The 23,708-nt window shown below is 44.5% G+C and overlaps 1 protein-coding gene across 5 annotated transcripts in view; it reads left to right on the forward strand.

The window, feature by feature from the left end:
- Positions 1-23,708, forward strand: part of cfap65 (cilia and flagella associated protein 65) — a 156,079-nt gene that overhangs the window by 71,283 nt on the left and 61,088 nt on the right. For all 5 annotated transcript variants that reach the window (XM_067987025.1, XM_067987026.1, XM_067987027.1 and 2 more), the window contains exons 20-24: positions 5,073-5,249; positions 7,322-7,388; positions 13,398-13,508; positions 14,752-14,943; positions 20,407-20,565. In XM_067987025.1, the coding sequence (XP_067843126.1) occupies positions 5,073-5,249; positions 7,322-7,388; positions 13,398-13,508; positions 14,752-14,943; positions 20,407-20,565 (706 nt within the window). The remainder of the gene's footprint in view (positions 1-5,072; positions 5,250-7,321; positions 7,389-13,397; positions 13,509-14,751; positions 14,944-20,406; positions 20,566-23,708) is intronic.

Here is a 23,708-nt window from a genome sequence, read left to right on the forward strand (position 1 = left end):
AAACCCAATCTTCCCAGTCTCTCTTCATAGCTGAAGCGCTCCAGCCCTGGTAACATCCTGGTGAATCTCCTCTGCACCCTCTCCAAAGCGATCACATCCTTCCTGTAGTGTGGCGACCAGAACTGCACACAGTACTCCAGCTGTGGCCTAACCAGTGTTTTATACAGCTCCATCATAACCTCCTTGCTCTTATATTCTATGCCTCGGCTAATAAAGGCAAGTATCCCATATGCCTTCTTTACCACCTTATCTACCTGTTCCGCCGCCTTCAGGGATCTGTGAACTTGCACACCAAGATCCCTCTGACCCTCTGTCTTGCCTAGGGTCCTCCCATTCATTGTGTATTCCCTTGCCTTGTTAGTCCCTCCAAAGTGCATCACCTCGCACTTTTCCGGGTTAAATTCCATTTGCCACTGTTCCGCCCATCTGACCAACCCATCTATATCGTCCTGCAAACTGAGGCTATCCTCCTCACTATTTACCACCCTACCAATCTTTGTATCAGCAAACTTACTGATCATACCTTTTACATTCATATCCAAGTCATTAATGTAGACCACAAACAGCAAGGGACCCAGCACCGATCCCTGTGGTACCCCACTGGCCACAGGCTTCCAGTCACAAAAACAACCTTCGACCATCACCCTCTGCCTTCTGCCACTAAGCCAGTTTTGTATCGTAAAGACCTGATAGAGGTCTTTACGATTATGAAAGGGCTTGATAGGGTAGACGTAGAGAAGATGTTTCCACTTGCGGGGGAGACCAGAACTAGGGGTCATAAATATAAAATAGTCACTAATAAATCCAATAGGGAATTCAGAAGAAACTTCTTTACCCAGAGAGTGGTGAGAATGTGGAACTTGCTACGCAAGGAGTAGTTGAGGCAAATAGCATAGATGCATTTCAAGGGAAGCTACATAAGTTCATGAGGGAGCAAGGAATAGAAGGATATGCTGATAGGGGTGAGATGAAGTAGGGAGGGAGGAGGCTCGTGTGGAGCATAAATGCCGACATAGACCAGTTGTGCTGATTGGCCAGTTTCTATGCTGTTCATTCTATGTAATTCTATGATTGTACAAAAAAAATGCACAGTGAGCTATCAATACTAAACATTGGAAAGTTTCAGTCAAATCTGGAGTGTGAGATTATACATGTACATATTGCAACTTCATGCTTGTTTTTATTATATATTTTGCTAGATAGGGAGGGGAGGGCTCGCGGCCATCAGTACAAAATACTCAAAACATTTAGGTTAGAGGCCAGGCAGCATTTCTTTTCGCAGAGAGTCATTGACCTCTGGGACAGACTGCCAGGTTGTGCGGTCAGTATGAATTCTCACTACAGGCCTTCTATAGGGAGCTGGACGAATTCCTTGAGAGTAGAGAAACATTTCAAGTTTATGGAGGGTAAGGTGATAGTTATTTGTAATTAGTTAGGTGATCAAAATTATGAAGGATTTTGAAAATTATGATTTTTTAAAAAAAATTCATTCATGTGGCGATGCTGGCGAGGCCAGCATTTATCGTCCATCCCTAATTGCCCGTGAAAAGGTGGTGGTGAGCCGCCTTCTTGAACCATTGCAGTCCGTGTGGTGAAGGTTCTCCCACAGTGTTTTTAGGTAGGGAGTTCCAGGATTTTGACCCAGCAACGATGAAGGAACAGCGGTATATTTCCAAGTCGGGATGGTGTGTGACTTGGAGGGGAACGTGCAGGTCGTGGTGTTCCCATGCACCTGCTGCCCTTGTCCTTCTAGGTGGTAGAGGTCGTGGGTTTGGGAGGTGCTGTCGAAGAAGCCTTGGTGAGTTGCTTCAGTGCATCATCTAGATGGTACACATTGCAGCCATGGTGAGCCAGTGGTGGAGGAAGTGAATGTTTAGGGTGGTGGATGGGGTGCCAATCAAGCGGGCTGCTTTGTCCTGGATGGTGTCGAGCTTCTTGAGTGTTGTTGGAGCTGCTGCCATACAGGCAAGTGGAGAGTATTCCATCACACTCCCGACTTGTGCTTTGTGGATGGTGGAAAGGCTTTGAGGAGTCACTTGCCGCAGAATACCCAGCCTCTGATCTTCTCTTGTAGCCACAGTATTTATGTGGCATGTTTAGTTAAGTTTCTGATCAATGGTGACCCCCAGGATGTTGATTGAATTCGGCGATGGTAATGCCTTTGAATGTCAAGCGGAGGTGGTTAGATTCTCCCTTGTTGGAGATGGTCATTGCCTAACACTTGTCTGGCGCAAATGTTACTTGCCACTTATCAGCGCAAGCCTGGATTTTGTCCAGGTTTTGCTTCGTGCGGGCGTGATAGAGTAGATAGGGAGAAACTGCATCCACTGGCAGAAGGTTCGAGGGCACAGATTTAAAATAATTGACAAAAGAACCAGGGGATGATGAGGAGAAATCTTTTTACACAGCGAGTTATGATGATCTGGAATGCACTGCTTGAATGGGTGGTGCAGGCAGATTCAATGTAACTTTCAATAGGGAATTGAATATGTACTAAAATATACTTAAAAGCAAAAATTTGTAGGGCTATGGGGAAAGTGCAGGGGAATGGAATTAATTGGATAGTTCTTTGAAAGAGCTGATGGAGGCTGTAAAATTCTTGATTCTAGAGCAGTTTCTGCAATCTTCTGAAACTTTTTAGGTTATTTCTGCTGAAAACAATCAAAGGTTTTCTCTTTTTTTTTTGTTTTTACCTCTCTCGGGAGACTGCAGGAGTCGAATTGATGGTGCACATAGGCTGCACCATATCTGGATGGGACAGGCTGGATGGAGTAGATGGTCTTTTCCTGTCTTTTTTTTGCATGTTCGTAAATACATGGGAACCACTGCAACTTTGGTGGGGTGTTTTTATGGCAATTGTAATTCTGCTTGGGGACCTCAGCAGATTGAGGTGCATAAATGAGGAGATCTGTGAAAGAATCAGTGTGATATACAGAGAATGTGAACTTAAATGAATTTTTAAAAATAGGATACATTGAGGGCAAAAATTGCCGGCTGATCGAAAAAGAATAAGTAAAAGAGTATTTTGGCTATATAAATAGAGGCATAGAGTACAAAAGCAAGGAAGTTATGCTAAACTGTTATAAATCACCGGTTAGGCCTCGGTTGGAGTATTGTGTCCAATTCTGGGCACCACACTTTAAGAAGGATGTCAAGGCATTGGAGAGGGTGCAGAGGAGATTTACTAGAATGGTACCAGGGATGAGGGACTTCAGTTATGTGGAGAGACTAGAGAAGCTGGGATTGTTCTTCTTAGAGCAGAGAAAAGAGAAGATTGAGGGGAGATTTAATAGAGGTGTTCAAAATTTGAAGGGTTTTGATAGAGTCAATAGGGAGAAACTGTTTTCACTGGCAGGTGGGTCGGTAATCAGTGGACACAGATTTAAGATAATTGGCAAAAGCAGCAGAGGAGAGAAGAGGAGACATTTTTTTACGCAACAAGTTTTTTTTTATTTGTTCATGGGATGTGGGCGTCACTGGCGAGGCCGGCATTTATTGCCCATCCTTAATTGCCCTTGAGAAGGTGGTGGTGAGCCGCCTTCTTGAACCGCTGCAGTCCGTGTGGTGAAGGTTCTCCCACAGTGCTGTTAGGAAGGGAGTTCCAGGATTTTGACCCAGCGACGATGAAGGAACGGCGATATATTTCCAAGTCGGGATGGTGTGTGTCTTGGAGGGGAACGTGCAGGTGGTGTTGTTCCCATGTGCCTGCTGCTCTTGTCCTTCGAGGTGGTAGAGGTCGCGGGTTTGGGAGGTGCTGTCGAAGAAGCCTTGGCAAGTTGCTGCATTGCATCCTGTGGATGGTACACACTGCAGCCACTGTGCGCCGGTGGTGAAGGGAGTGAATGTTTAGGGTGATGGATGGCGTGCCAATCAAGCGGGCTGCTTTGTCCTGGATGGTGTCGAGCTTCTTGAGTGTTGTTGGATGTTGTTATGATCTAGAATGCACTGTTTGAAATCGTGGTGGAAGCAGATTCAATCGTAACTTTCAAAAAGGAATTGGACAGAAAAATTGGATATAAAAGGAAAAATTTGCAGGGCTATGGAGAAAGAGCAGGGGGAATGGGATTAATTGGATAGCTCTTTCAAAGAGCCGGCACAGGGTACAGTGGGAATGGCCCACTTCTGTGCTGTATGATTCTTTTTTATGAGGACGACAGTGGAAAACAAGAGCATAATTTTTTCATAGAAGTTACAACATGGAAACAGGCCCTTCGGCCCAACATGTCCATGTCGCCCAGTTTATACCACTAAGCTAGTCCCAATTGCCTGCACTTGGCCCATATCCCTCTATACCCATCTTACCCATGTAACTGTCCAAATGCTTTTTAAAAGACAAAATTGTACCCGCCTCTACTACTGCCTCTGGCAGCTCGTTCCAGACACTCACCACCCTTTGAGTGAAAAAATTGCCCCTCTGGACCCTTTTGTATCTCTCCCCTCTCACCTTAAATCTATGTCCCCTCGTTATAGACTCCCCTACCTTTGGGAAAAGATTTTGACTATCTACCTTATCTATGCCCCTCATTATTTTATAGACTTCTATAAGATCACCCCTTAACCTCCTACTCTCCAGGGAAAAAAGTCCCAGTCTATCTAACCTCTCCCTATAAGTCAAACCATCAAGTCCCGGTAGCATCCTAGTAAATCTTTTCTGCACTCTTTCTAGTTTAATAATATCCTTTCTATAATAGGGTGACCAGAACTGTACACAGTACTCCAAGTGTGGCCTTACTAATGTCTTGTACAACTTCAACAAGACATCCCAACTCCTGTATTCAATGTTCTGACCAATGAAACCAAGCATGTCAAATGCCTTCTTCACCACCCTATCCACCTGTGACTCCACTTTCAAGGAGCTATGAACCTGTACTCCTAAATCTCTTTGTTCTATAACTCTCCCCAACGCCCTACCATTAACGGAATAGGTCCTGGCCCGATTTGATCTACCAAAATGCATCACCTCACATTTATCTAAATTGGGTTAGAATTGGGTTAAGTCTTTCTATGCTGAACTTACAGCCTGGAGTTCAATGACTTTTGTTCTTTGATTTGTTGCTGTTACCTTTACCAAGGGCCTTCCTGTTTCCAGTGGACCAACAGCTGGACCTGGAATACTGGGCAGAGACCGGAGAATTCAACCCCACTGAACTGCACGAGATGCGGATCCAGGACAATCGGCTTTTCACCGTGGAACCAAAATCTGGATGCCTGTTTCCAGGAGAGCGAGAAACCATTCAACTCACTTACAGGTAAGTCCGCTAGTGAGGGTAGAGATGGTGTGGAGAACCACGCAGCGCAAACATTACAGTCATGAATCTGCACGAGTACTTCCAATCTTCAGCAATGGATACATCAGGTTTATGCAGTTTCCAGGATATTTTGCTCCAAATTAACTCTTGGGTGAAAATAATATTCTTTAAGAAGCTCAAGCCCTCTAAATTACTGAAGTTTACATGGATGTCCTGTAATTCATAAATATCATTTAGGCGTCAGCCGTGGACGTCCCAAAGCCCTTTACAACCATTGAAGTACTTTTTGAAGTGTATTCACTGTTGTAATGTTGGAAACGCGGCAACCAAATTTGCACACAGCAAGAGCCCACACGCTGCAATGTGATAATGATCAAAATCTGTTTAGTAGTCAGCTCATTTAGGATATTATCTAGTGCATATAACTGCTTATGGATAATAGCCTGTGAAAGCCATGACTATGCAGTTAATTCTTGATTCCTTTGTTACCTGTATTCTAGCATGGCCAATTAATGTCTATCCTTTAAGAGGGGGAGGTGATCGGCATCTTTTTGCCTCTCAGTCAGTCCTCTGTGGTAAACTTGGTAACCCAATGCCCAATTCAAGCAGGTCTATGCTACTCCAGAGCAGCATTGACGATTGACCAGCCGGCCTGGCTCACAAATAGGATCTGACGCAGGTAGATCTGTCTCAGATTGCTAGTTTTCTTCTCACTCAGTTCCAGTTAACCCAGCGTCCAATGGGTAGGGTGGCCCTGACCAGCTAAGCAGCAGGAAGATTACCAATGCTCTGCGCAGGTAGTCTGCACAGTATCAACCAAGTAAAATAAAGTGGTATCTTTAGCAATATCCCACTTGGGGATCCTTAAACCTTGACAGTTGCCAGCCTTTACCTAAGCTCTCTGAAGTTGGGTAAGTGGAATGGGTCTGTACCTTATATCAGGCAAAAATAAACCTACTTACGTGAACATCTCAGGCTGGGTTTGGAGACACTTCAGCACAGCGATGGGTTTCTGTGCATGTCAGATACCCTAGTTAGATGTCAGCCGTGGCTCAGTGGTCGTACTCTCGCCTCTGAGTCAGAAGGTTATGGGTTCAAGTCCCACTCCAGAGACTTGAGCACAAAATGTAGGCTGACGCTTCAGTGCAGTACTGAGGGAGTGCTGCACTGTCGGAGGTGCCGTGTTTCGGATCGAAGCCCCGACTGCCCTCTCAGGTGAGCGTAAAAGATTCCATGGCGCTATTTTGAAGAAGAGCAGGGGAGTTCTCCCTGGTGTCCAGACCAATTTATCCCTCAACCAATCTGATCATCTATCTTATAACCGTTTGTGGGACCTTGTTGTGCACAAATTGGCTGCCGCGTTTCCGACATTACAACAGTGACTACACTTCAAAAGTATATAATTGGTTGTAAAAGTAATTGGCTTTTGAAGGTGATTGGCAAAAGAACCAAAGGTGACATGAGGAAAAACTTTTTTTACACAGTGAGTGGTTAAGATCTGGAATGCTCTGCCGGAGGGGGTGGTGGAGGCAGATTCAATCATGGCCTTCAAAAGGGAACTGGATAAACACTTGAAAGGAAAAAATTTGCAGGGCTACGGGAATAGGGTGGGGGAGTGGGACTAGCTGGGTTGCTCTTGCATAGAGCCGGCATGGACTCGATGGGCCGAATGGCCTCCTTCTGTGCCGTAACCTTTCTATGATTCTATAAAGCGCTTTGGGACACCCTGAGGTTGTGAAAGGTGCTATATAAATGCAAGTCCTCCTTGTCTTTCACCCAGCTGTCACAAAATAAAATGGATTCCGGCAGTAACCCCCATTGTAGTTCTCACTTGTATTCTCACCTTGAAGGACAGGTTCGAATTTTCTCATCCACATTGGTTGCTTTGGTTTTTAATTTTATTTTTACTACTTATTTATAATTCTTTTAGATGTCATAACACTCACTTATTAACTGTTCTCTTTTTATGATAAATTTGGGGCAGCAAATTGAAGCCATTTACTGAGAGGGCTGAGCCTTATGTGTACAATTGAATCGAATTTTATATTTTAATTATTCCCCCCTCTTCTCAGGCATGAATTTACAGGCACCGATCGGATCCCTGTTCTGCTGAAACTTTCCCACGGCCGCGAAATTCTGGTAAGGGTCAGTTTGTGTTACCCACGAAGTGATTTGTTTCACGTTGAATGAGATAATCGCTTTAATTGGAAGAGTTTTCAAAGGAGACCAGATTTGGGGCAATATTCTACAAATTCAACAACAACAACAACAACAACAACAAATTGCGTTCATATAGCGCCTTTAGCGTAGTAAAACGTCCCTAGGCACTTCAGAGGAGCGTTATCAAACAAAATTTGACACCGAGCCACATAACGAGATATTAGGACAGGTGACCAAAAGCTTGGTCAAAGAACGTCTTAAAGGAGGAGAGAGGTTTAGGGAGAGAATTCCAGAGCTTAGGGCCTAGGCAGCTGAAGGCACGGCTGTCAACGGTGGAGCAATTAAAACCAGGGATGTGCAAAATGCCAGAATTAGAGGAGCGCAGAGACCTCTGAGGGCTGGAGGAGGAAACAGACATAGGGAGGGGCGAAGCCATGGAGGGATTTAAAAACAAGGATGAGAATTTTAAAATCGAGGTGTTCCCAGACCGGGACCCAGCGAGCGCAGGGGAGATGTGTGATCAGGACTTGGTGTGAGTTAGGATACGGGCAGCAGAGTTTTCAATGAGCTCAAGTTGACGGAGGGTGGAAGGTGGGAGGCCAGCCAGGAGAGCACTGGAATAGTGGAGTCTGGAGGTAACAAAGGCATGGATGAGGGTTACGGAGGTGGAAGTAGGCGGTCTTGGTGATGGAGTGGGTATGCGGTCGGAAGCTCATCTCTGGGTCAAATAGGATGCTAATACTGCCCACTAATGAGCGCAATGGGGATAAACAATTGTCCCACAACAGTTATGGAAATGACTGAGTGTGTTACAATGACAGGAGCCAGGGATTGAGGTCAATATTGACCACTCAAGATCATATTTCTTAGTCAATGAGCAACAGCCTGCTTCATCACGCCCAAAACTGCAGCCAGTTTATATGTTCAATCCTGGATAGGCTTTGACTCCCAAGCTTTGTGTTCACGTCACCAATGACCAATGTTATACCATGTTTTAGAAGATTATTCACGATGTTTTGTAATTTCTCTTGACTGCCTTCTCAAAGCACATAATATCTTTACATCTTCACATGGTAAGACTGGAGTTTCAGGGTGAGGGATGCGCATTCTGCCATTGCTTTCTCTGTAGCTTCTGTCAAAAGTCGGGCAACGACTTGTCTTGGAATATTATTGGGCTGAGTGCAATATTGTCGTTCCCTTGATTTTAATCTTATTTGCTCCAGACCAGTTTGCTTCATTTATGCCAAGGAGGCTCGTGTTTCTCTTTCCTTTCGCTAGCTGATTCACTTTTGCTGGTTTGTAAAGAGTTTTCCTATTCCAGTACTGGAATACAGTACTATGTCCTGGCTAAAATTTATCCCTTAACCAACATCATTAAAACAGATGATCTGGTTAATTATCTCATTGCTGTTTGTGGGACCTTGCTGTGCGCAAATTGGCTGTTGTGTTTCCTACATTACAACAGTGACTACACTTCAAAAGTTCTTCATTGGCTGTAAAGCACTTTGGGACATCCTGAGGTCATGAAAGGCGCGATGTAGTTGCAATTTCTTTCTTTTTCTGATAAAGTATGATTGTGTTGCAAAAAAGACAAATGGAAGCAACCTCACCAGATGGTAACTGTTCTAAGTTTGTACCCAATACAGGTTATTATGCAGCTCAGGAATGACCACGTGTAATACAGTAAGGGTTGATCAATATTTATCTTAAAGTGGGTTTCATTTAAAAAAACATTTTAGTGGGACATTTCTGCCAAAGTCTGTGCACTGCTATTTCCTTGAGCAAACTCTGGAGCAGGTGCACCGGAATAACAACGGTCTGGGAAATTCCCATGGAGTGTGCTCCATAAAATTACTGCCAGTGGACTCAGCTTTGGTTTTCTTTAACCTAATAACTACTCGATGGAGAATGCAAAAAAAAACCCCTTCGACCATTAATTATATAACTCAGGATTTCTAGACAATTAATATATAACTTACAAGGTAATGGACACGATCCCTACGCCATTAACATAACTTACAAGGTATCGGACAATATCCTTGACATTTGATATATAATTTACAAGGTATCGGACAGTATACCTAGACAATTAATATATAACTTACAAGGTATCGGACACAATCTCTATACCATTGACATAAAACCTACAAGGTATCAGACAAAACCCTTGACAGTTAATATATAACTTACAAGGTATCGGACAGTATACCTAGACAGTTAATATATAACTTACAAGGTATCGGACAGTATACCTAGACAGTTAATATATAACTTGCAATGTATCGGACAGGGTCCCTAGACCATTAATATATAACTGACAATGTATCGGTACAATCTCTATACCATTGATATATAACTTACAAGGTATTGGACAATATCCTTGACACTTAATATATAACTTACAAGGTATCGGACAGTATACCTAGACAGTTAATATATAACTTACAATGTATCGGACAGGGTCCTTACACCATTAATATATAACTGACAACGTATCGGACACAATCTCTATACCATTGACATATAGCTTACAAGGTATCGGACAGGATCCTTGACAATTAATGTATAACTTACAATGTATCAGACAGGATCCAAAAATAACCCATGCTGACCCCTGACACTACAGACAAACCTTCCCCTCTCCACTGCCATGCCTGGAGTTTTGCAGTCAGGAGAAAGAAAGAAACAAACAAACAAAAGCCGTTTTTATGTTAGAGCCTGGGGTCTTGGGAGAGCAATCTAACTATGCCCCTCTCTTGTATTTTGTTGTGGGTAGTGCGGCCACTCAACCAGCTGCAATGTGGGACTTGGGTTTCTGGGCATGGGCAAACGGCCATGACATTTTGGCCAGTGCACAGGTGCAAACTATTGCTCCGTAAACTTGAGCTCATCCAAAATTCTGCTGCCTGTATCCTAACTCGCAGCAAGTCCCGTTCACCCATCACCCCTGTGCTCGCTGACCTACGTTGGCTCCCGATCTGGCAACGCCTCGATTTTAAAATTCTCCTCCTAATGTTCAAATCCCTCCATGGCCTTAGTCCTCCCTATCTCTGTAACCTCCTCCAGCCCGCCAAGAGCTCCATCTCTCTCTCCTCCTTTAAGACACTCCTTAAAACATACCTCTTTGACCAAGCTTTTGGTCACCTGTCCCAATATCTCCTTACGTGACCCGGTGTCAAATTTTTGTCTGATAATGCTCCTGCGAAGTGCCTTGGGACGTTTTACTACATTAAAGGCGCTATATAAATGCAAGTGGGGGTTGTCGTGATGTTGTGTCAGAACGTTCAGTGCACAGAAAATTGGAGCGGGCACGCGTGGTGACGTTGTAATGCTGCATTATGACGTCACTGCTGGAACACGCTCCTGCCGCCAATCATCACTTTACTGGCTCCAGAAAGACCTGGTAAAAAGAGCAGTCTTCGGCACCGCCAAGCTTAAAATGTCAGCATTGGTGCTGGCTGCATGAGACCTGCGCTGTCGAAACCGGTGGCCGGAGACCACAAGTTTATAAAATAATTACGGATGAGGGTAGCCGTTTGGCCCACCTTAATTCATCCATCCAGGGAGATCCCAACATCCCCCATTGTAGTATCCAATTGTTTCTTGCAGGCTTTTTGCCTCCATTACTCTTTCTGGAAGTCAGTCCCACGTGTTGATCCAGGATGTGAGCCTTAGCTCGGTGGGTAGCACTTTTGCCTTTGAGTCAGAAGGTTCAACTCCCCGCTCCAGAGACCTGAGCACATAAGCCAGGCTGACACTCCCAGTGCCAGCGCTATCGGAGGTGCCATCTTTCGGATGAGACATTAAACCGAGGTGCTGCCTGCTCTCTCAGGTGGACATAAAATATACTATGGCACTATTTCAAAGAAGGGCAGGGGAGTTCTCCCCAGTCTCCTGGCCAATACTTATCCCTCAACCAACATCACTAAAAAAACAAATTATCTGGTCATTATCACATTGCTGTTTGTGGTATTGCTGTTTGCAAATTGGCTGCCACGTTCCCTACATTACAACAGTGACCACATTTCAAAAGTATACAATTGGCTGTAAGGCGCTTTGGAACGTTCTGAGGTCGTAAGATGCACTATATAATTGAAAGTTCTTTTTTTCTTTATAAAAGCTAAATACTCACATTATACAGAATGGGATTCAATCGTCAAAATGTCTCAGAACACTTCGCACAGTGAATCGGTTTTGGGATCCAGTGTTTTGTTTGTAACGCGACAGTCATTCCGTGCCAACAACATCCCACGGCCAGTTTCTGTTATTTTATTTGGTGGTATTTGCTCTAAGAGGAATATTGGCTAATGGTTCCAAGAAAACGCCTGTTCTTCTTTGAATAGTGCACCGGGACCTTTTAATGTTCACCTGAACAAGCAGACGGGACCCACATGTTGTGGTCTTGACTCGGTAAAGAAAGAAAAAGACTTGCATTTATATCGCGCCTTTCATGATCTCTGGACGTCCCAAAGCGCTTCACAGTCAATTTGAACTGTAGTCACTGTTGTAATTTGGGAAACACAGCAGCCAATTTGCACACGGCAAAGTCCCACAAACAGCAATGAGATAAATGACCAGATCATCTATTTTTAGTGTTGGTTAAGGAATAAATATTGGCCAGGACACTGGGGAGAACTCCCCTGCTCTTCTTTGAAGTAGTTCTATGGGATCTTTTACATTCACCCGAGATGGCAGTTTAACATCTCATCCAAAAGACGACATCTCCGACAGTGCAGCAGTCCCTCAATACCGCACTGGAGTGTCAGCCTAGATTTCGTGTTGAAGTATCTGGAATGGGACTTGATCCCATGGCCTTCTGAGTCAGCCAAGAGTGCTACCCACTGAGCCATGGCTGACAAGGTTTAGATTATAAACTAATACTCTGATGTGGGTCTCGAACCCAGACCTTTTTTATGACCCAGGGGGAGGGGTGGAGGGAGTAAGAGCGCTACCAGTTGGAGCTGATTTGATACATAGATGACAGGACGATTGCAGTGTCGGGAGGTGGTACAGAGATCCAGCAACCACTTTAATAACTTGTAACATAGAATTACATAGAATTTACAGATCAGGCCATTCGACCCAACTGGTCTATGCCGGAGTTTATGCTCCACAAGAGCCTCCTCCCTCCCTACTTCATTTAATTCTATCAGCGTAACCTTCTATTCCTTTCTCCCTCATGTGTTTATTTAGCTTCCCCTTAAATGCATCTATGCTGTTCACCTCAACTTCTCCCTGTGGTAGCGAGTTCCACATTCTCACCACTCTCTGGATTTTACATTCTCACCACTCTCTGGACTTTACATTCTCACCACTCTCTGGACTTTACATTCTCACCACTCTCTGGATTTTACATTCTCACCACTCTCTGGATTTTACATTCTCACCACTCTCTGGATTTTACATTCTCACCACTCTCTGGACTTTACATTCTCACTGCTCTCTGGGTTCCGCATTCTCACCGCTCTCTGGACTTTACATTCTCACCACTCTCTGGACTTTACATTCTCACCGCTCTCTGGGTTCCGCATTCTCACCGCTCTCTGGACTTTACATTCTCACCGCTCTCTGGACTTTACATTCTCACCGCTCTCTGGACTTTACATTCTCACCACTCTCTGGACTTTACATTCTCACCACTCTCTGGGTTCCGCATTCTCACCGCTCTCTGGGTTCCGCATTCTCACCGCTCTCTGGGTTTTACATTCTCACCACCCTGTGCGCCAAAGTTGAAAATTCACCCCACTGTCTCCTTTGTGCAGTAGTTTCTCTTATCTGAGTTAATCCATGGAGACTGCCTTTGCGCTGTTATTTACCCAGCTTTTCATTGGCTGTGTCCATTGGCGGAAATGCCTGTTTACTGGTGCATCCTTCATCTCCAGCTCAATTCTTTCGGGGCTTCAACTCAAACCAATAAAAGTGGCCATCCTTGCAGCAATTCAAATGATTGTATGTTTTTAAAAAAAAAAATTTTGTGTGTCCTTCCAGTTAAATTTCATCGGTATCACCGTGCCAAAAGACCGTTGCTACATTCACTTCCTCGTCACCCAGCACAGGTTTGCACCCGTTTGTATCGACAATTCCATCCCACCCAAACAGGTGAGTGCAACCCTCAAGGTACCACGGTCTTCTTGCAGCATCCAGCAGTTGAATTCACTTATTGTTGTCCAGTGTGAGTAAGTGCACATTTCACATTCGTACTATACACGAGTCCAGTTTATGAAATTGGTTATTTAATATTTTGTTTATATTAGATTACATTAATTTGTATATCCCTGCAAAAAAAAACAATAATTAAACTTGGTGTAGTGTTGAAAATGTACCTGATTTTTATTTTTTTAAATAATATCATTTAACTTTTATCACAGCTCTTTGCTCATTTCAAAGCTGCTTCCTCTGGGACTCACCCACACCCTTCTAAGGGCTCTATTAATATATGCTATGAAATGGTGTCATTTAGACCAAGAAGGCCCTGGATTTGATTTCCAGGCTGTGTTGCGTTAGCGGATCTCAGCTTGGGGTAACAATGACAGCAACTGACTTCGGTGTCCCCAGTCTTGGGAAGGGAGAAGAGCATTCAACCCAGGGATTCCTACTCTCAATCGTGACCCAGCGACGATGAGCTAGAGGTTCCGGTACTGGGCTAACAACCCGTAAGTCAACGAGTTCAAATCCCACCGTGGCGAGTTGTGAAAGTGAATTCAATAAATCTGGTAACTCAGTGGGCTAGCACCAGACAAAATAACCATCAAAGCTTCCGGATTGTGGTTTAAAAACCCAACTGGACCACGAACGTCCTTCAGGGAAAAGAGCCTGCCAACCCTACCCAATCTGGCCTACATGTGACTCTGTGGGAATTTACTCTTGGTGCCCTCCAGGGTTGCCAACCCTCCAGGATTGCCCTGGAGTCTCCAGGAATTGAAGGTTAATCTCCATGACACTGCTGTGAGCAAAACCCAGGGAGAAACATCATAGGAGCATTAAGAAAATTTGTGTGTGGGTTTTTTTTTTCATTTTCTTTGAACACTTTGTTGGTTATAAAAATATAGGAGTTAGGGACAGCAGGGTCAAAAAGGCTGTTTGACAGTCAAGAATCACCCAGTTGAGTCATGAAGAGTCTGTTTGGTTTCCAATTGGCCGTGGGAAGACGGTATGCCATGAGGATGGACGTGTCGGGTAGACCAATGGTGGGAGCGTAGGGGTGAGGCAGTGGGAGGTGGGACGTCAACCAGAGTTGGCAACTCTAGTGCCCTCTGAAGTAGTCTAGCAGGCCACTCGGTTGCAAACAATTGCTACGGCACTGTGTGTTCATCCCTTTCCTCGTATCTCTCACTCAACACAGATTTACGAGCTGTACAATGGCGGCTCGGTGCGAGTGATTTACGACATCCAGCTGGATTCTGTGAAAACCGTTCAGGAACAGAATAACGACCATCCCATCTTTCAGTGCCTGAATCCACGTGGAGAGATCCAATCGGGGATGACTGCTTACATTGAGTGGATTTTCTCGCCACTCGAGGCTCGATCCTATTCGGTAAGTAACTACCCAGAGAAAAAAAGAGTCTTGTATTTATATAGTGCCTTTCATGACCTCGGGACATCCCAAAACGCTTTACAGCCAATGAAATACTTTGAAGTTTTGTAATGTAGGAAACCCGGTAGCTAATTTGCGCACAGCAAGATCCCCAGCTCTTCTTCAAAATAGTGCCATGGGATCTTCTACGTCCACCTGAAAGGGCAGACGGGGCCTCGGTTTAACGTCTTATCCAAAAGTCGGCACCTCTGACAGTGTAGCACTCCCTCAGTACTGCACTGGGAGTGTCGGCCTGGATTACGTGTGCAAGTCTCTGGAGTGGGACTTGAACCCACAACCTTCTGACTCAGAGGCGAGGGTACTCACTGAGCCAAGGCTGACCCTGTGGAATGTTGTCCCCTTGCCACTGTCTCTTCTGCTGATTCTTAGAGATAAATGAAGTACTTGACGTGATTGTAGCTTATATTGATGAAACAAAGCTGAAATCGGTTTTGTTTTCGTCAACTAAAATGAGGAAGAAAGTATAGTCATGGAGTAGAATTATATTTTTGTCATCGAATTAAAATTAAGTCTAAATTGCTTATGAAAACTAAAACTATAAATTTCAGATGAAAAAACAACACGAACAGAATTAAAATTAAAATTATTCCTATGAGTAAAACAACACTGGTTTAAACCTTTGGCACCAACGTTGGGAATTAAACGGAGGAATAAAGTCTCAGTTGTCCAATTTCCAGTTTATTATTTCTTAACATTTCTTGTCCGTTTGTGAGTTGTGTGGGAAGTGAAATAACTATTATGGCATTTAAAAAAAACCCCATAAATTTAGAAATCAAATTACTGGAAAACATGAGGAGCAAAGATTTTGCAAACTCGCATTCCAGGCGTAGAGTGTGCACACTGGGAGCACAGGTCAGGAAGTAGGGCGCGTAGGTCAGTGCGCCCCCCCCCCTCCTGTGAAAGGTGCTGACCTTGTGTCTGAATTCCTAATACGTGCTCCCGATGTGAGAGGCTCTCCACTGGCAGCACGAGTTTGTAAAATCTACTCTTAGATTTTTGATTACATTCTCAGCACCACCCCCCTCCTCTGCAGACTAAAACCAAAAATATGACTAATATTTTGGAAAGAAAAAGACTGGATTTTAACTAGTGCTAATTTTATTTTTCCCTGGAGACAATAAATAAAATAAGACTAAAACTTCAGACCAGCGAGAAAGTTGAAACTGAAATTAAAATTATTTTAGGACGATGGCAGAGATGACCGGGTGATACCAGGGATGAGAAACTTAAGGCCCCGATTTTAACCTACGCCTCCTGGTGGGAACGGGAAGTCAATGGAGCGTTAAATCAGGCATGGGGTCAAACTGGTGTCTGACCTGAACCCGGCCTGTTCCCACCGGGTTAAATTTGGTGCTCATTGTTTTCCCAAGGGACATGAGATACTGGGATTGCTTCCACTGGAGAAAAGAAGGCAAAGGGAAAATATAACAGAACTTCTTAAAATTATAAAAAGTGTTGATAGGGAGAGCAATCTTCAAATTTGCTGACGACACACAAGTGGGAGGTTTAGCAAACAGTGAGGGGGACCTTATAAGACTTCGGGAAGACAGAGATGGGTCAGTAGAATGAGCAGATGTAATTTAATGTGAATAAGTGCCAGGATAATACATTTTGGTAGAAAAAAATGCAAAGAATTGGAGTATTCACTTCATGAAAAGATAGCTAAGGGCATGGATGAACAGAGGATCAAATACCTAATTCCTTGAATATTTGAGTGCAGGTAGATAAAGCCATAAAAAGGCCAAAAGAATTTGGGGTTTTATAAATACAAGGAGTAAAGAAGTAATGATGAATTTATACAAAACATTGGTTAGGCCACAGTTAGAGCACCACGTACAGTTTTAGGAGCCCCATTACACCAGGGACCAAAATAATGATGAGAATGGTTAAACCCCCCATATATATACAACAAAGATAAAAGAAAAACCTTGCATTTGTTTAGCGCCTTTCACAACCTTAGGATGTCCCAAACCGCCTTACAGCCAAATGAAGTACTTTTTGAAGTGTAGTCACTGTTGTACTGTAGGGAAATATGGCACCAATTTGTGCACAGCAAGGTCCCACAAACAGCAATGAGATAATGACTGGATTATTATTTTTTTAATTCATTCATGGGATGTGGGCATCGCTGGCGAGGCCAACATTTATTGCCCATCCCTAATTGCCCTTGAGAAGCTGGTGGTGAGCCGCCTTCTTGAACCTCTGCAGTCCGTGTGGTGAAGGTTCTCCCACAGTGCTGTTAGGAAGGGAGTTCCAGGATTTTGACCCAGCGACGATGAAGGAACGGCGATATATTTCCAAGTCGGGATGGTGTGTGACTTGGAGGGAAACGTGCAGGTGGTGTTGTTCCCATGTGCCTGCTACCCTTGTCCTTCTAGGTGGTAGAGGTCGCGGGTTTGGGAGGTGCTGTCAAAGAAGCCTTGGCGAGTTGCTGCAGTGCATCCTGTGGATGGTACACACTGCAGCCATAGTGCACCGGTGGTGAAGGGAGTGCATGTTTAGGGTGGTGGATGGGGTGCCAATCAAGCGGGCTGCTTTGTCCTGGGTGGTGTCGAGCTTCTTGAGTGTTGTTGGAGCTGCACTCATCCAGGCAAGTGGAGAGTATTCCATCACACTCCTGACTTGTGCCTTGTAGATGGTGGAAAGGCTTTGGGGAGTCAGGAGGTGAGTCACTCGCCGCAGAATACCCAGCCTCTGACCTGCTCTTGTCGCCACAGTATTTATATGGCTGGTCCAGTTAAGTTTCTGGTCAATGGTGACCCCCAGGATGTTGATTTGGCGATGGTAATGCCGTTGAATATCAAGGGGAGGTGGTTAGACTCTCTCTTGTTGGAGATAGTCATTGCCTGCCACTTGTCTGGTGCGAATGTTACTTGCCACTTATCAGCTCAAGCCTGGATGTTGTTCAGGTCTTGCTGCATGTGGGCACGGACTGCTTCATTATCTGAGAGGTTGCGAATGGAACTGAACACTCTGCAATCATCAGCGAACATCCCCATTTCTGACCTTATGACGGAGGGAAGGTCATTGATGAAGCAGCTGAAGATGGTTGGGCCAAGGACACTGCCCTGAGGAACTCCTGCAGCAATGTCCTGGGACTGAGATGGTTGGCCTCCAACAACTACTACCATTTTCCTTTGTGCCAGGTATGACTCCAGCCACTGGAGAATTTTCCCCCTGATTCCCATTGACTTCAATTTTATTAGGGCTCCTTGGTGCCATACTCGGTCAAATGCTGCCTTGATGTCAAGGGCAGTCACTCTCACCTCACCTCTGGAATTCAGCTCTTTTGTCCATGTTTGGACCAAGGCTGTAATGAGATCTGGAGCCGAGTGGTCCTGGCGGAACCCAAACTGAGCATCGGTGAGTAAGTGCCGCTTGATAGCGCTGTCTACGACACCTTCCATCGCTTTACTGATGATTGAGAGTAGACTGATGGGGCGGTAATTGGCCAGATTGGATTTGTCCTGCTTTTTGTGGACAGGACATACCTGGGCAATTTTCCACATTGTTGGGTAGATGCCAGTGTTGTAGCTGTACTGGAACAGTTTGGCTAGAGGCGCGGCTAGTTCTGGAGCACAAGTCTTCAGCACTACAGTCAGGATGTTGGGGCCTATAGCCTTTGTTGTAACCAGTGCACTCAGCCGTTTCTTGATAGCACGTGGAGTGAATCGAATTGGCTGAAGACTGGCTTCTGTAATGGTGGGGCTATCGGGAGGAGGCTGAGATGGATCATCCACTCAGCACTTCTGGCTGAAGATGGTTGCAAACACTTCAGCCTTGTGTTTTGCATTCACGTGCTGGACTCTGCCATCATTGAAGATGGGGATGTTCACGGAGCCTCCTCCTCCCGTTAGTTGTTTAATTCTCCACCATCGTTCACGACTGGATGTGGCAGGACTGCAGAGCTTTGATCTGATCCGTTGGTTGTGGAATCGCTTAGCTCTGCCTATAGCATGCTGCTTCCGCTATTTAACATGCATGAAGTCCTGTGTTGTAGCTTCACCAGGTTGGCACCTCATTTTTAGGTACGCCTGGTGCTGCTCCTGGCATGCTCTTCTCTGCTCCTCGATGAATTAGGGTTGATCCTCTGGCTTGTTGGTAATGGTAGAATGAGGAATATGCTGGGCCATGATGTTACAGATTGTGCTGGAATACAATTCTGCTGCTGCTGATGGCCCACAGCGCCTCATGGATGCCCAGTTTTGAGCTGCTCGATCTGTTCTGAATCTATCCCATTTAGCACGGTAATAGTGCCATACAACACATTGGATGGGTCCTCAGTGTGAAGGCAGGATTTCGTCTCCACAAGGGCTGTGCGGTGGTCACTCCTACCAATACAGTCATGGACCGACGCATCTGCGACAGTTAGATTGGTGAGAGCGAGATACCTGGTACCAGGGATGAGGGACTTCAGTTATGTGGAGAGACTAGAGAAGCTGGGATTGTTTTTCTTCGAGCAGAGAAGGTTAAGGAGAGATTTGATCGAGGCGTTCAAAATCATGAAGCGTTTTGATAGACTAAATAAGGAGAAACTGTTTCCACTGGCAGGAGGGTCGGTCACCAGAGGGCACAGATTTAAGGTAATTGGCAAAAGAACCAGAGGCGACATGAGGAAAAAAAAATTACGCAGCGAGTTGTAATGACCTGGAATGCACTGCCTGAAGGGGTGGTGGAAGGTGAGACAATAGTAACTTTCAAAAGGAAACTGGATAAATACTTAAAAGGGAAAAATTTGCAGGGCTATGGGGAAAGAGCAGGGGAGTGCGACAAATTGGATAGCTCTTTCAAAGGGCCGGCACAGGCATGATGAGCCGAATGGCCTCCTTCAGTGCTGTATGTTGAAAGTTTAAAGATATTGGGGCTAACTTTACAAATATGCACCCCGGGCATACGGCCTTTTCCTCCGGGAGGACATTTCAAGTGTTCAGGCATATGCCCAACATGTGCTCCAGGTGAGTGAGGCTCCACACCAGAAGCGCACATTCATAACATGAACCCTATTGTATCATGCTGGCAATCCATAATGTGATGATAAAAAGACAACCAGAAATGCTGGAAATCTGAAATAAAAAAACAAATGCTGGAAATAACAGCACGTCAGTCAATATCAAAATGAGGGGGAACCCTTCATCAGAGCCAAGTTTTGATGAAGGGCGACACAGAATTACATAGAATTACACCCTGAACATCAACCTGTCTTTCGCTTTCAGTTGCTGGCTGACCCGTTGTATGTGTCCTGTATTATGTGGTATTTGAATGGAATGTCAATCACCCGTTGCCTATTATGACTCTCTCTGACATTGTTGTTCATCCACCACCGCCCCCCCACCCAACATTCTCCTCCCTTTCTTTAGCATGTCTTCCAGTTGATTGGATTTCTGCTTGCTGTCTTTCCTAAAGGTGGACATCCCCATCCACATCCTTGGAGGCGACTCTGCCTTGGTAACCTTCACAGGTATTGGGTTCGACAAGCGTGTCCTGGGCAGCTGTGCGTCTTTCAATGAGCCGTCTTCATACTTTGGAGCCCCAGCTGTACAACGAGCATCAGTCCTTGGGCAGGTGAGAGTTGGATTGATTATTAGATTGGAAAGTTCAGCTCTTTATTTTGAGGGCCTTTTAACCCCCACCCTTACGTCGCACAGATCTGTTCCTGTTGTTTACGAGACCAATAAAAACAATGCCCCAGAATTTGCTGGGAAAATAACAGTGCGTTTAATGGCGCATGCCGTTATTAGTGCATTGAAAACCCCAGCAATTTGTGACAAGGAAGCGATACAGCATGAATTGCGAATCGACACAAATTGCTGGATGATTTGCACCTCTCCGCTGTTAGCCTCACAAAAACCGGAGCTCACCCTCAACCTCCTCATGAGTTTTATGAAATTGTGCATTTGCGCTGTTAAAAAGAAATAAAAGTTGCTTTAAAATCCAAAGCTGTTAACCAATAATTACAACTGGGATAAGAAAGGATTTATATAGCGCCCTGACATAGGAACAGGAGTAGGCCATTCAGCCCCTCGTGCCTGCTCCACCATTTGATAAGATCATGGCTGATCTGTGATCTAACTCCATATACCTGCCTTTGCCCCATATCCCTTAATACCTTTGGTTGCCAAAAAGCTATCTATCTCAGATTTAAATTTAGCAATTGAGCTAGTATCAATTGCCGTTTGCGGAAGGGAGTTCCAAACTTCTACAGCCCTTTGTGTGCAGAAATGTTTTCTAATCTCACTCCTGAAAGGTCTGGCTCTAATTTTTAGACTGTGCCCCCTACTCCTAAAATCCCCAACCAGCGGAAATAGTTTCTCTCTATCCACCCTATCTGTTCCCCTTAATATCTTATAAACTTCGATCAGATCACCCCTTATCCTTTGAAACTCTAGAGAATACAACCCCAATTTGTGTAATCTCTCCTCATAACTTAACCCTTGAAGTCCGGGTATCATTCTAGTAAACCTACGCTGCAATCCCTCCAAGGCCAATATGTCCTTCCGCAGGTGCGGTGCCCAGAACTGCTCACAGTACTCCAGGTGCAGTCTAACCAGGGTTTTGTATAGCTGTTTCATAACTTCTGCCCCCTTGTACTCTAGTCCTCTAGATATAAAGGCCAACATTCCATTTGCCGCCTTGATTATTTTCTGCACCTGTTCATGACACTTCAATGATCTATGTACCTGAACCCCTAAGTCCCTTTGGACATCCACTGTTTTTTAACTTTTTACCATTTAGAAAGTACCCTGTTCTATCCTTTTTTGATCCAAAGTGGATGACCTCACATTTGTCTACATTGAATTCCATTTGCCACAGTTTTGCCCATTTCATCCACACTGCTTACAATGCCACCAATCTTTGTGTCATCACAAACTTAGATATGAGACTTTCTATGCCTTCATCTAAGTCGTTAATAAATATTGTGAATAATTGAGGCCCCAAGACAGATCCCTGCGGGACTCCACTAGTCACATCCTGCCAATGTGAGTACCTACCCATTATCTCTACTCTCTGTTGCCTTTCGCTCAGCCAACTTCCTAACCAAGTCCGTACTTTTCCCTCGATTCCATGGGCTTCTATCTTAGCTAACAGTCTCTTATGCGGGACCTTATCAAATGCCTTCTGGAAGTCCATATAAATAACATCCATTGACATTCCCCTGTCCACTCCTTTAGTCACCTCTTCAAAAAATTCAATCAGGTTTGTCAGGCACGACCTACCTTTCACAAATCCATGCTGGCTCTCTCTGATTAACTGAAAATTCTCGAGGTGTTCAGTCAGCCTATCCTTAATTATAGACTCCAGCATTTTCCCCACAACAGATGTTAGGCTAACTGGTCTATAATTCCCTGGTTTCCCTCTCTCTCCTTTCTTAAACAGTGGAGTGACATGTGCAATTTTCCAATCCAGAGGGACAGTTCCTGAATCTAGAGAACTTTGAAAGATTATAGTTAGGGCATCCGCAATGTGCTCACCTACTTCCTTTAAAACCCTGGGATGGAAACCATCTGGTCGTGGGGATTTGTCACTCTTTAGTGCTATTATTTTCTTCATTACTGTTGCTTTACTTATGTTAATTTTATCGAGTCCCTGTCCCCGATTCAATATAAGTTTTCTTGGACTTTCCGGCATGCTGTCCTCTTTTTCTACTGTAAATACTGACGCAAAGTAATTGTTCAACATGTCCGCCATTTCCCCATTGTCAATGACAATATCCCCACTTTCAGTTTTTAAGGGGCCAACACTGCTCCTGACCACTCTCTTTTTCCTAATATAACTATAAAAGTTCTTTGTATTGGTTTTGATATCCCTTGTGAGTTTCTTTTCATACTCTGTTTTTGTAGCTCTTACTATCTGTTTTGTGACCCTTTGTTGATCTTTGTATCTTTCCCATTCGCCAGGATCTGTGCCATTTTTTGCCTTTTTGTATGCCCTTTCCTTATGTCTTATACTGTCCCTTACCTCTTTAGTTGTCCACGGCTGTTTTTTTTGGCAAGTAGAGTTCTTGCCCCTCAGGGGTATAAACTGATTCTGACAACCTCAGGACGTCCCAAAGAGATTTACAGCCAATGAAGTACTTTTGAAGTGTAGTCACTGTTGTAATGTTGGAAACGCGGCAGCCAATTTGCGCACAGCAAGGACCCACAAACAGCAATGTAATTAATGACCAGATAATCTGTTTTAATGATGTTGGTTGAGGGATAAATATTGGCCAGGAGTTGTGTATGATAGTTCTGCAAAGGATAAGATTTTAATAGTAAAACTGCCTAGCCTCGTACTGCAGTCAGAATTTAAACCAGTGTTAATTGTGCCAGCCATGGCTCAGTAGGTAGCATTCTCGTCTCTGAGTCAGAAGGTTGTGGGTTCAAGGCCCACTTTAGAGACATGCGCACAAAATCCAGGCTGGCACTTCAGTGCAGCATTGAGAGAGTGCTGCACTGTCAGAGGTGCCGTCGTTCAGATGAGATGTTAAACCGAGGCCCGACCTGCCCCCTCAGGTGGATGTAGAAAATTAACAGCAAACAGTTTATTTTACAGCAAACAAAGTAAATAGCAAAGCAAACAAAGTTTATTTACAGAGTCTATTTAAAAAGCGTCTCTACAAACTGCAGCAAACAGAACTTGTGCATAAAATCAATCCCAGCCACTTACAGCAGTGTGTGACGGAGGAATTACCCAATCATCTCCATTCTGGCCGGGATTAATGGTGT

This window comes from Heptranchias perlo, chromosome 7 (genome assembly GCF_035084215.1).
Source record: "Heptranchias perlo isolate sHepPer1 chromosome 7, sHepPer1.hap1, whole genome shotgun sequence".
NCBI classification, from domain to species: Eukaryota; Metazoa; Chordata; class Chondrichthyes; order Hexanchiformes; family Hexanchidae; genus Heptranchias; species Heptranchias perlo.